General features: G+C 45.5%; 1 protein-coding gene across 1 annotated transcript; it reads left to right on the top strand.

Moving 5' to 3' along the window:
- The first annotated feature begins 8,628 nt into the window (after positions 1-8,628).
- LOC148827893 (uncharacterized) lies at positions 8,629-12,194 on the top strand. Its single transcript, XM_088926401.1, has 5 exons — positions 8,629-8,671; positions 9,461-9,808; positions 10,552-10,713; positions 11,265-11,320; positions 12,123-12,194. The coding sequence occupies exons 1-5, from the start codon at positions 8,629-8,631 to the stop codon at positions 12,192-12,194; spliced, it is 681 nt and encodes a 226-aa protein (XP_088782527.1).
- Positions 12,195-12,551: the final 357 nt, after the last annotated feature.

The raw sequence follows: 12,551 nt of genomic DNA on the forward strand, positions 1-12,551 counted from the left end.
TCATAAACTTGCTCTTAAGATCGATCGTTAATTTACGAGTGTTTCCCAAATCCTATCGTAACTAAAGTAGAACGTAATCTACGTGCTACCCGACCCACTCGTTAATCACTAAGTGCTTCTTAAACTGTCTACCTCTTGCGCCAACCTTAGCGACAGAGATCGCCAGACAGAGCACATTCAATTCACGTCATGGGAATTCTCTGGAAATATAGAATACTAAGATTTTGTATTAAGGATTTTGATATTTTGTTGTACTATGTAAGAGGAAATTCGAAAAAAGAACATTTATTTATACAGTAATGAATTTATTAGTCATCTTGGGTAAATTTCATATTCATAAGTCAAATGTTTTAATAATACTCCCTCTTTTAGTACTTTTGGGGTGGGGTTTAAATTGTATTTAAATTCCATAAAGAACGTGAAACATGTAACATGTATTACAATGTAGCGCCACGCAGGGCGGGCTGAGAACAGCACCAGTTACAGCTACAGTCTCTTCCCTTCATGTGTGTGTATGTTAGTGTAGGTGCAGCGCTGTAACCCCTGTCCCTGTGTGTGTACCTTTCCTGATTCGAGTTATTAAATGTGTTGCTCAACCCCATTCCCTGAGTCCCACGCCTGCTCCATTCCGTACCGAAACCCGCGGTCGATACAATATTTTAAGTTCGAATGCAGTTTTATGTTCTGTCTTGATTGTTGACGGTAAAGCTTAGACCTACTTGTTTTTAAATTTGATTATAGGTCCTGTATTTGTTGAGTAACACATGCCAAGCTTAGTAGTTAATTTTTCCAGATGTCATGTTAATAAGACCAATTAAAATGGAGTTCCAACACACCCAACAACTTTAAATAACAACAGTATTTTCTCATGAAACACTGTGATTCTTAACGATGGCAGCATGACAAAAAATATTGCTTTAAATCAAAGACATCGTGCAGGATGCATACACTGTCAACACAGTTAAACTTGGTTTTCTTTTACGGCATGTCAGTCATTTATTTTATTTTCTCTTAGAAACAATAAGGGTCCCAAAAAAATAGGGGTGTTACTCTGGTTAAATTTCCCCCTGGTCTTTACCCATCATGGCCTCCTAATAACCCCCCTCTCTGAACTGGCTTCATCACTCTGGAAACAGCTCTGAGTGGGGTGTCCAGAAAAGAGCTATAGCTATTTAATATTATTATTAATGTCCAGCTGTCTGAGCAAATCACAGTGTCAGCTGAATAGCTAAACAGGTAATCTGCCTGAACTCTGCACACTTTACGACAAAGATGAAGTGTCTTGTATTATGTTTATTTAGAGATAACCTCTTCATCCTCTCTCGCCCAGTCTCTGGAGATACCCCAGTCTCAGGGAGATTTGGGGAGTGCGTTGTCTTGCCCTGCGATGGAACAGCAGCTGTTGGAAACTCCAGTGATCAGATCGATATTCTGTGGAGACACGAGTCAGGAAACGTGGTGGTTTTCAGTCATGAAACAGTCTACCCTGGCCCTGGCTTTGAGCTCAGGATTAACATCTCCAAAGAGGGAGTCTCACAGGGGAATTTCTCCATGAGACTCTGCAGCACAACCTTCTCTGATGAGCAACTGTATGGGTGTTATTACAGGAGGAAAGACAGTCGTGTGACAAGACTTGGAGTTGTTCCACTCACTATCACAGGTCACAGACATTGATAAACTTATAAAGTACTTGTCAGTGTTATGTGTTTAAATGAATTGTTTTTCACATCTAGATTACGAGTCCCAGTTAGAGCTCTGACGTTAGAGTTTCCTAGTGTGGCTGTTTCATTTGAAAGCCTCTCAGTACAGTTACTCTTGCTGTCAGCAGTCGGACTCTGGCCTGGACAGACAGGCTTGCAGTCACCCCAGCATCAGGACATGAAATTTAACAACTACTCAGGAGTGTTCAAGGTTGTAGAAGAATAATTTCAAACCAAGATGAAAACAAGATTAGTTGTACATCTCTTGCAAATCATCGATGCCCATGTGGTTAATTGTGAAGTAAAGGCAGTTTTACGGTAACCCATCCATCCATTTTTAAATTCTTTACCCAGTACAGGGCAAGTAACCAGTTCAACACTCACATCAGGGCCAGTTTTCCCAGGAACCAGTTAACCCGTCCAGCATGTGTTTGGACTGTGGGAGGAAACCAGAGCACCAGGAGGAAACACACATAAACAAGTGCAGAACATACAAACTCCACACAGACAGCACCCCAGGAATTGTGTGCAGACAATGTGTAGCGGCAATGCTTGTTAATAAGACAGAATTAAGCATTGCTGTGCTTTCCCAAATGAGGCCCCATCTCTCTTTTCATCTCTGTGGTGCAACCACAGAGAAGTTATTCATGCAGGCTGATTTAAGGTTTTCTTTTGATTAGGGACAGCTCCAAAATGGGGATGCACTTAGCTAAGCCTGGCTATCATGATCAATGGTCATCCATTGGCGCCTATCTGTCTAGGGAGTGCCAGATGGACATCTGGACTGCATTCCTAAGTGTCAGGAGTAAGTGACTCATATCTCATCTTGATCAACCAATCAGGGACTGGCAGGCGTGGTAATACCACGTAGGTCTCTGATGCCCATGAAACTTTGAACCAATGAACAACCTGCAGTTCCTCCAGGTAAAAACAGGCAACACAGAGAGCCTGTGGAACAATTCCAGGGCAGGACGGTTCCGAAGGGAACACAATTCCCAGCACGCCTCCTGGACATTCAGCCTCAGGGCTCCACCTGAGCATCCTCAGACTCAGCCCGGACCACCACGTAACGGCCAGTGTGTCCGAGTGCAGGACTTTCCTTTGTTCTAAGAGTCGAGAGCGGAGGTTGCCAGAGAGTAACCAAAGGATCCACCCAAGGTTAGCACCAGCAGCAAGCCTCGTGAACAGGTCGGAACTGTGGACAGCTGAATCAGTATTCAGAACCAGCGCTTCATCAGGAACGAACCGGTCCTCTTCCTGACCTGCTGGGACCCCCACAGTAACTTTTCTCCTGTGCACAAACTTCGCTAGTTAAAGCCAACACTAACTAGCCCGTCTTCAGAGAGCAGCGCAGAGCATCACAGGATCTCCACCACGTTACAAGCCGCAACAGCACGGCCACTGCTTGGCACCGAGCCAGAGAGCGCGGATTGGACAGCAACAAGCCTGCAGCTGTTTCTTTGTGCCCGCAAGAGATCTGAATCCCCAGAGATTGGATGAGTATTCAACTTCACTGCATTACAGCTCGAGAATTCAATTGTTATCCCAACCAGTTGATATCAATTTAATTCCTAAGAGTTATGTACTTGTTTTGAGTATCTAGTGTAGAAGTTGTAACCAAGTTAATTTACGAAACGGTCTTAATGAATGATATAGTGCGCGTATGTCCCTCTTGGTTTGTAACTCTTCGTGATTGAATATATACCTTTTGTATTCTGCTAACCCTCTCGATAAGATCTGTTATGTTTATATGCACATTTTATGTATTAATAAATGTATTCTTGTGTATTAGTACCCATGTGTGTGCGTTGTTTGAGTTATACCGCAAGGTTGGATTCTAATGCCATGAAAAGAATCATTTTGTGACTTACTGCTACAATTAAGAATTGTCCCAGTAAATGCACAACCCCTACATTACTGGTGCCTCATGAGAGGATACTACAAGTGCATGACAGTGACGCAAGCCACTGTGCCATCCAATTTCAGAGAACCCTTAATCCACCTATTTTAGATTGACAAAGACAGTCCAGGACTCTGCTGGGGATACCCCCAACCCCTCGCCCTCACTGTGGGCGGTGTGCAGGTCTACAGTAGGGTCACTAGAGGGCTCTATATTCTTGACTGAGTGTGTTCTTATATCATCCTCTGTCCTGATTGTCTTTCAGCTCACAGAGACACTGTCATCTGACAGCCTGGAATCTGTCTGTCTCTCCCTCTGTTCACTGGAGAGCGAGTGGAGGTGCTGTTTGATCCTGCAGGAGGTGAAAACTGGACCTCAGTGTGTTCTGTCCAGAGCAGCACAGCCAGCTGTGTCCCCCAGTACAGAGACAGAGTGTCGGTGTGGGACGGCTCTCTGATACTGCGCTCCCTCACTCCAGCTGAACAGCGCAACTACACAGTGAGGGACCTTTAGGGATACACTATCAGCACTGTGACCCTCACTGTGGGAGGTGAGAATCTCAAGTAATCGACCGTGGATGACAGAATCTATATGTTGTTGATCCATGATGCAGAAATGAAATGCATATAAGACTTAGGTTTTTCTTTGCTATAGGTGTTTCAGAACTTCAGTTCTATATAAGGTCTGATAAATCAGGCTTGTGTCTGACGAGAGATCCAACTTAGCCTTATTGATATGGGGTACTGCAGTAGGATTGTATATTAGGGTGCTAGGTGGGATTATGTTTTGGTGTGCCGAAGATGATTGTTTTGGGGTACTGGGGAAGTGTTATGTTTTGGGGTGCTGCACTGTTATCTGTAACCCAGGGTCAGGAGGGTGTCAGGATATTCTCCTTGCTGTGAGAGATCAGATCAGTCATCGCAAACTCATGAGTGTTTTTCTGCTCCTCATCCCTTGTGCTTTTACACTGTAGAAAACTGGAGTGTGAATGAGGAAGGAGTCTCTTCCAGTCCAGCTGGACAAGGTTTGACTTCTTACAGGTTCAAGACTAGTTTAACTGTCTCATACTGCCATGACACCTGTGTGAATCTCTCATTAACGGGTTGTTCACTCCCTCAGTACTGAGGATTAAATACTTCAATAGCTGTTGAGTAAATGTGACTCTGTCTTCATAGCTCTCAGATGAAGAACTTGGCAAGATGAAACAACAGGACCAGCGTATATCACGCAGAAGGAGAGCTGTCGGTGACAAGTGTTCCGCTGTAAACGGTGAGACTGGACTGAGATGCAGGAAAACTCCCCAAATTCTCCACAGGCTTGTGTTGTTTTGAACTTTGACATCTTGTTCTCAGTGTGAGGTTTTTAACCCCAGGACATTCTCGAGCGTAGAAGAGTTTTTACTGTTCTTTGTCCTGTGCAGAGAGATCACAGGTGTGTCTGCTGGTCAGTATCTCTATCGGAAGAGACTCCTCATGTCTTCTTGAAGGTATGATGAGCTGTGTTTTGTCTCCTCTGTGTTTCCTACATCAGACCCTCCTCATCACTGGTCTCCTGTCGGAGTGATCACTGGTGTCACTGGTGCTGCTGGAGGCATCCTGGTGATCCTGGGAGTGTGGGTCTGGTTGAGGAGATCAAGGACGACGATCAAGAATGACTATGAGCTGACAAGGAAAGATGATGCCCAGAATGACAGCAGCTCAGCAATCAGTCCTCTAGCAGATCAACATGTGGAACCTGGGAGTCAGAATGGAATCAGTCCTCAGGTCCCTGGTGTCCAGGTGACTGTGGAGACAGAATACGGACACAATGGACACAGACTGCAGGGGTGATGGGGAGAGTCAGTGCAGTATGTTGGGGGTCGCCGGGGAGCTGAGGGAAGGTACAGACAGATGGATTGGGGACTCTGTCCACTGCAGGGTCTGCACTGAGTTCAGAGGTCATGGTGAGAGGAGTCTCATTGCTGTGAGCTGTTAGTGACTCTCTCCTGTAGTGTTCTTACAGACTGACATCAGCCTACAAACGCCTTATTTTTTCAGCCAAATATATAAGCTGCTTTTTTTCTTACTTTTTTTGCACTGTCAAACTTTATCCTGTTGTGATGGAATCCAAAAAGAATTAAATTTTAGATTATGTATTATCCTGAAAGAGAAGGAGTGATTGTATTGTGGTATTCATGACTAGGAAGTTGTAGATTAAGTGAATCAGGCTCTCTAATCTGTGAAGTTTTGGAAGGACTGGATCTTCAGGACAGGATGAAGTCTTCTTGTGACAAGTGTTTTTTTTTATCACATTTTAATTTTACTGCTGGGTACACTGTAGATCTGGGTTGTGATAGTGGTCATATTAATGGGCATGTTGCGTTTTAGTACAAGTGTAGCCTTTTAACTTAATAGAACAATAAGGCTGTGTTGGGAACTGACAATAGCAGTCTTCCAAGACCTTGCCTAGAGGCCCTAGAAAGCTCAGGCTGGCCCTGCAAGTAATTACATTTTTCAAAAGGGAGAACAGTTTACAAAACTCTAAACGTGGTGAAACTGATCACTATCTCGGCAGCATTAAAAAAGACACCGGTATTCATCAGACTAGCAGGTCTGTCAACGATTTGTTACATTGTGATTACGGAGATATATTGCATTCTGTCATATGTGTCTCTTTTTTGTGTTTTTGGTGTTTAAATAAAAACTTATTAAAACAATTTCATATTAAATGGCTCTTCTATTAACGAGTGTCCGTATTGCATCTGGAAGTGGGGTTTTTTTAGCAATGAGAAATAACTGGGAAAACTAGTGCTACCGGTCTTCTCAATTTGTTCATCTGGCGCGCACTGCTGGGGCCTTGTTATAAACTGCACTTGGAGGAGGACTAATAAACGTTTTAGATCACTTGAACTCCTTGAAAGTGTAAAATAAAAAAAGCTTGATTTCGTTTAGAGAATTGAGTCCGATCCAGACGAGGGATTTCCGCGTGTCCTGCCGTTCGTAAGCCGTCCTTGCTCATGGGCGTTAGATCCGCGTAAAGGAGTGGAATTAGCGTGTGAAACTGAAGTCGCTCGGGGTGAGAAACATCAAGGTGGGTCTTCTCCTCTGGGATGGACAGGGCGGTAGGGCGGGTGGACCATGGGGGAAATATAGTGTGCTTAGCAGGTTAGGAGGGTAAATAAAATCAATTCGCCTGCTGGCATTGTACGCGCACAACTGTTTCCTCCTCAGAGGGTTAAATGTCTCCTTGCTGCGCCTGTAAACGGCAGCGATTCAACAGGGCGCCGCCTGGTGGGATTTCTTTGAAAATGCAGCCATTTTGACTTGAAAGTGTGAGCACGTGACGAAGCTCGTACGAATTAAACTTGACTCCTGAATCATGTTATTTTGGGCCTGTTGCTTCAGGGGTGAATGTGAAATTGCCACTGAGTAGGGAAATGATTTAAAAAAACGCCGTCATGTTGCATAATTTACTACAAGGGTGAGTTCATGGGAAGGTGGCGTGCCTTTTCAATTTGACTAGCCTTTTTGTTTCGCTGATTATTGCTAAAGACCCTACAAGAGACGCCAGGACAACACCAACCGTGGTCTGCAATCTGTAATGTCTCCAGTCGCGTCGGGAAAATATAATCAGCTCTTTCCGGGAGGAAGACGGAAAACCTCCAGGACCATCGCTTCTCCAACAGATCCGGGTTGTCCCGTTTACCTCGTTAGCTAGGATAGGACACTAGATCTCTCTACAGCAGGGATCTGTCCGCGCGGTGCGGTGGGGTTTAAAAATAGATGCTGTGCTTTTCAGAAGCATCTCATCCGAGTGGCCCCGTCATTATCGATAACCGAAAAAACAAAATCAGAATTAGTTCCCGGCAGTCTATGTTTGGGCTGCTATCCTTTATTTTTTCAGAGCGTGTGCTTCTGTTATTTTAATAATATGCACCCAAAAACTTACTGTAAATGAAGCTGCATTTTGAATTCACGATAATAATTCCTCACACTTCTATAGGTCTCTGCTGTAAGTGGTGCTGGAGCACAGAACCGATAGGTGGCGCTCTTCCCTATACAATGGGATTTCCAGAGAGGCAACGCTAACTTACCATTCTATTATGTTTCTGTAACCAATAGCGGCCTGCGTGACCAATTATATTCAGATTTGCACCAGGGCGTTTGTAAAGAAAAGTAAGCTGCCTGTTTTTTTAATAATGACGGTGATAGTAACCTGCCTCCTAGTTAATGCTACAATTAGCTAATTAAAAGTCATCAGTCAGCCCTGGAGATGACAAGCAGGTGTTGTGTGTGTGGGGGGGGGGGTTTGGGGACCCCTGTGTTAATACGGGGGCATCATTCTCAGTTCCTGGTGTGTCTTCCAGGTTTTGTCCCAGTTGAGCTCTCGGTCACATAGCTGGTCTAATTATTTAATTAACTGTATAATTATAATGTAAAATGGGCTTAAAGGTCCCTTTTTCAGTTGCTGTGCCCCTCAGGAAAGTGACTGTAGGGGTACCGAAATCTGTCTGATTAAATAAATAGTTGAATTGTGTAACTGATTCCAGCCGTCCAGGGAGTGAGTCTAAGACCCCCTCCCCCATGTTAAAGGAAATCTCACCATTAAAAATGGACCCAGGCTGGGATCTGTTCTGCCTCTTCATCTCAAGCTAGTTTTATATCAGTGCTACCCCATAGTGAAGTCATTCCCATCACAGGAAACGCATATACCAGGGCCAATTTGTCCTGAAGCCATTTACCCCCATCTGCATGTCTTTCGACTGTGGGAGGAAAGCAGAGCACCCAGAAGAAGCCGACACAAACTCAAAGAGAACATGCAAACTCCACACAGACAGCACGCCCAGTCCTGAATTGAATCCAGGAGGGCCCCAGCCCCCCCTCCGGGGTCTTATTAAAATGACGACAGAACTGAGTTTAGAAACGCCCACACCTCTCAGCGGGTCAGCTCCGGCATCAGAGAGCAGCGGTGAAGTCTCACGTCCAGTGACCGGACGTGAAGTCCCGCCGGAGTCCAGCGCCTCGTCAGTCTGGCTTAACAGCGGCTGAGATGAACGGGCTACACGATACAGTTCATCTGCTCTTCTTCATCTGTGAGTACGCCTTCGTGTGTCGAAGACACGCATTTCAGTCTCACCTTAGCGGAGGGGCGCCGCTAAACGTTCCTTGCCTGACTAAGTGTAACTTTACAAAGCGGAGTTGACGCCCGTTTCCGCCGTCAACTACAGTAGAGAGGCCGGTATCGGGACTCGAAAGCTTTAAAATCTCGACATTTCTTCTCGTGGCACTCATGTCCCGGCTACCGACCCAGGGAGCAGGTATTTCTCAACCAAAATACTGAAATAAGATCTTAAACTGACACTGAGGTGACTGCACAATAACCAGCTCTTTAAACGCGCAAAACCGATAAAAGTCAAAACAGTCTAGTCCCGGGTTTGCGGCGGTTACAAACATCAAAGACGGTTTGGGAGCAGTGATCGTCATGTATATTCGCTGTCCTCTGCCATTTTTTCGGATTCTTATAATCAAAGAGCGTTAACGGGCGAAACGACCACTTTTTAAAACAGTGCTCTTGATTTGTAATGATACCTCTGTCGCACTTTAGCGAAGAGGCCATATTAGGTGATAGAAGATCTTGGTCGATATCGATCTGTATGTAGTCGCGGTGAAAATGATTGGCAGTGACTCAGCTGAAACAATTATTGATTAATTGACTCACTTGTTTATTGAACTTGTATCAGCCAGCGATGGGGGCTACTAATTAGTCAAGGTAAATCACTTCATTTAGAGTTGTTCTGTACACGTAACGTGATAGCTTGTGCAATCCTACACAAGAGGCGATTTCTCTGCAGAGGGATAGATTTCTCTCCGCGTCTCTCCAGGTACCGCTGTGCGGGAGGCAGCCGGTACTGGCGCCGCGGTGAGACCCGTCGGACTCGGGGACACGGTGGTCCTGCCCTGCGACCTGCAGCTCGGCTACGAGGTGATGTGGTTCGTCCAGCGCGACGAGACGCTGTTTCTGGGGCTCCTGGCCAGTAAGAGACAGGCGGAGACGGTCAACTTCAACTACGCGTCCGACTCCCGCTTCTCTCCGGCGCTGAACCCGTCCACCGGCTCCATCGACCTGAGGATCCGGAACGTGTCGCGAACAGACCTGGGGCTCTTCTATTGCGCGGGGAAGGCGCAGGGCCGGGTTGCTGTCGGAACCGGCACCAGGCTCGTCTGTGCGGGTGAGTATGGAGCCTCTTTCTAGATGCTGTCGGGTGTCAGATAGCGAAATAACGAGTGAGAGTGGGGGTCAGCCGGCGGAGCTCTTTCTCTCCAGTTACAGGAAAGAACTTTTCTCAACACCTCCGGTTTCTGTCTTTAATGACACACGACGACCTGCGGAGTTTCAGGGAGTAGAAAGCGTCCAAAACACAACATCGTGTTTCTAATTAACTACCGATTAGTAATCCACATAATGAACAGGACCAAGAAGAGTGTCAATAACAATGACATTAAAATATGTCGTACAATATCCCAAAGCGCTGAACAATATGATGGACAATTAAAATAGAAAAGTACAAACTCGGGCTCATTTCTCAGACTGCTCTGTCTCAAGCTGGGCGGGTATTGATTTAATGAATTAAAACATTCTCCTTTCGAGCAGCTAAAACTGTGAAACTCCCCGTGCTTATTTGCGGAGATCAGGAGGCCCATTTCTCCCGTCTTTCCATCCAAACCCCAACACTAGTGGAAGCGAATCTGTGTTTTCTTCTCCTCCGTGTCCGTACTGTACTGCTCACTGTAACAGCATCTGGATAGATCTCTGGTGACAGAAGATCCAACGATCGATTGTTTCCTTTATTAAATACTGCAACTGAGATGTGGGGAAGCCTGTTTTGTTTCAAAGTTATCCCATTTCGGAGCAACCCGTTCTCCAAGTCTCCTTCTGCCCGTGTGGTGGTAACCGCACTTGTGTTTTCACCAGGTGGACAGTGTGATGATGACCATCGGCAGGCGCGGTCTCCCTTTATGCTGGAGAAGTCGTGCTTCATCACTCTGCTGCTGGTGCCTCCTCTCTCTGTCCTGATAACGTCCGGCTGCGTCTTCGGCCTCTTCCACCGGACAGGACAGTTCACGAGCCCGGGAGGTAGTGTCCCCTACTGTCAGAGCACTGCAGTGAGCTCTCTTCTGTACGGGTTAAAGACATGTCTCTCGGACTGCAGTGAGCTCTCTTCTGTACGGGGTTAAAGACATGTCTCTCGGACTGCAGTGAGCTCTCTTCTGTACGGGGTTAAAGACATGTCTCTCGGACTGCAGTGAGCTCTCTTCTGTACGGGGTTAAAGACGTGTCTCTCGGACTGTGGTGAGCTCTCTTCTGTACAGGGTTAGAGACGAACTTGCGTGGTTATTATCTGCACTTACCTGCTGTAGACCTCAGTTATAGATTGCATGTTACCCTGGACAAGTATTTGCTAAGCACATTGATTATATATACTGATATACCATTACAAAACATAGCAGTGGTATCAGTGATTTGTCTCCAGTGACACTTGATACTTGAATGTCTGTATGAAACCCACATCAGAGATCAGTACAGTGAAAGTCCTGCACAGTAATTACCTCCTCCCGTCTCTCATAGGAGTACCATCACAGTCAGAATACAGTCTGATCAGATCTGTTTCTGCTCCTTCTGAACAGGTGCAGGAACGTGCATCAGCCCTGAAAAGAGAGAGAGCTGCAGGAGGAATGTACAGGTATTTGGCATCATTCCCAGTGACTAACCACGCAGATAGTACTTGTTAACTGTCCTCTAATCAGGACAGGAGTCGCTTCTTTACACAAAGGGTGGTGGGGGTGTGGAACAAGCTGCCCAGCCATGTTGTTGAAGCCAATACCCTGACTACTTCTTTTTTAAAAAATTTTATTTGAAAATGAAAGAATTTTACAAATACAAAGTAAAACAATTTACAGCTTTCATCTTTCATTTTTTGATTATATTGTTTTTTATATAATGAACTATTTACATTATGCCAGCATAGGAGGAAGGTTACAACTAGAAATACAATCAGCAAAAACACAACAAATAACCCACGTTCTAGACAAAACAGTTTCATCCTCATTTACAGAACAGAATCAAGTCTCAGCTGGGCCACAAACCCAATCCAGTCTTGCCAGCATTTGCTAATCCTTTCTGTTTGTAACCTAAGAGAAAAGGTAATCTTTTCCATTATATACATCTTTCACAACATTGATCCACTGTTCCGGTGTTGGAGGTCTTTAATAGACCATATTCCCATGATCGTTTTCTTGCTAGGAACTAAAAGAATTAGGAGGCACTTGTTTATACAAAGAGTGGTGGGGTGTGGAACAAGCTGCCAAGCCATGTGGCTTCTCTCAACACACAGCTGGATGAGATCCATTAGGCATTGACTACCAAACAGACTGGAAGGGCTTTTGTAACTGTTCTTGTTTTCTTGTGCTTTAAGAAAAAAAAGTATCCAGACTGTTGCTCAGAAGTACAACTGGACCCTAAGTTAATCTTTACTCTGTTTTCAGGAAGTGGACCACTGTGAGACTTCAGACTTCATCGCTGTCCCGGGACGCATCAGGACAAGACAGTTACAGTAAAGTGTGACCGTGTGTGTCCGTGTCCTGAACTCAGCTCTGTAACTCCTGGACCAGTATGTGCTCTCCTGACTCAAGACGAGGGTCTGGTTGTTACTCCCATGATCCTCGTCCTGGCATCTGCACCATGTTTTCAAAACGCCTCCTGGAAAGACTCTGGAATTCTGCCTTCTGGGAAAGAGACCGGAGACCGGAGACACACTGGATCCCAGACAGGCCGGAGAGACAATGAGCATCAACATGGTCACATCGTGTGATCGGGAGCATACTGGACTGTGTCTGTGCCATGTGTTTAATCTAGACTCCTAGCTCTACAGCTCACGTCACACAGCTGGCAAGAGCTGCAGGACTTTACAACTG

The sequence above is a fragment of the Atractosteus spatula genome, chromosome 10 (genome assembly GCF_055471065.1).
Source record: "Atractosteus spatula isolate fAtrSpa1 chromosome 10, fAtrSpa1.hap1, whole genome shotgun sequence".
NCBI classification, from domain to species: Eukaryota; Metazoa; Chordata; class Actinopteri; order Semionotiformes; family Lepisosteidae; genus Atractosteus; species Atractosteus spatula.

Excerpts from the sequence above, each read along its gene's own strand:
- LOC148827893 (XM_088926401.1), top strand. The coding sequence starts at position 8,629 with ATGAACGGGCTACACGATACAGTTCATCTGCTCTTCTTCATCT. Across the intron at positions 8,672-9,460 it reads TCATCTGCTCTTCTTCATCT|GTACCGCTGTGCGGGAGGCA; the intron begins GTGAGTACGCCT and ends GCGTCTCTCCAG. Across the intron at positions 9,809-10,551 it reads CACCAGGCTCGTCTGTGCGG|GTGGACAGTGTGATGATGAC; the intron begins GTGAGTATGGAG and ends TGTTTTCACCAG.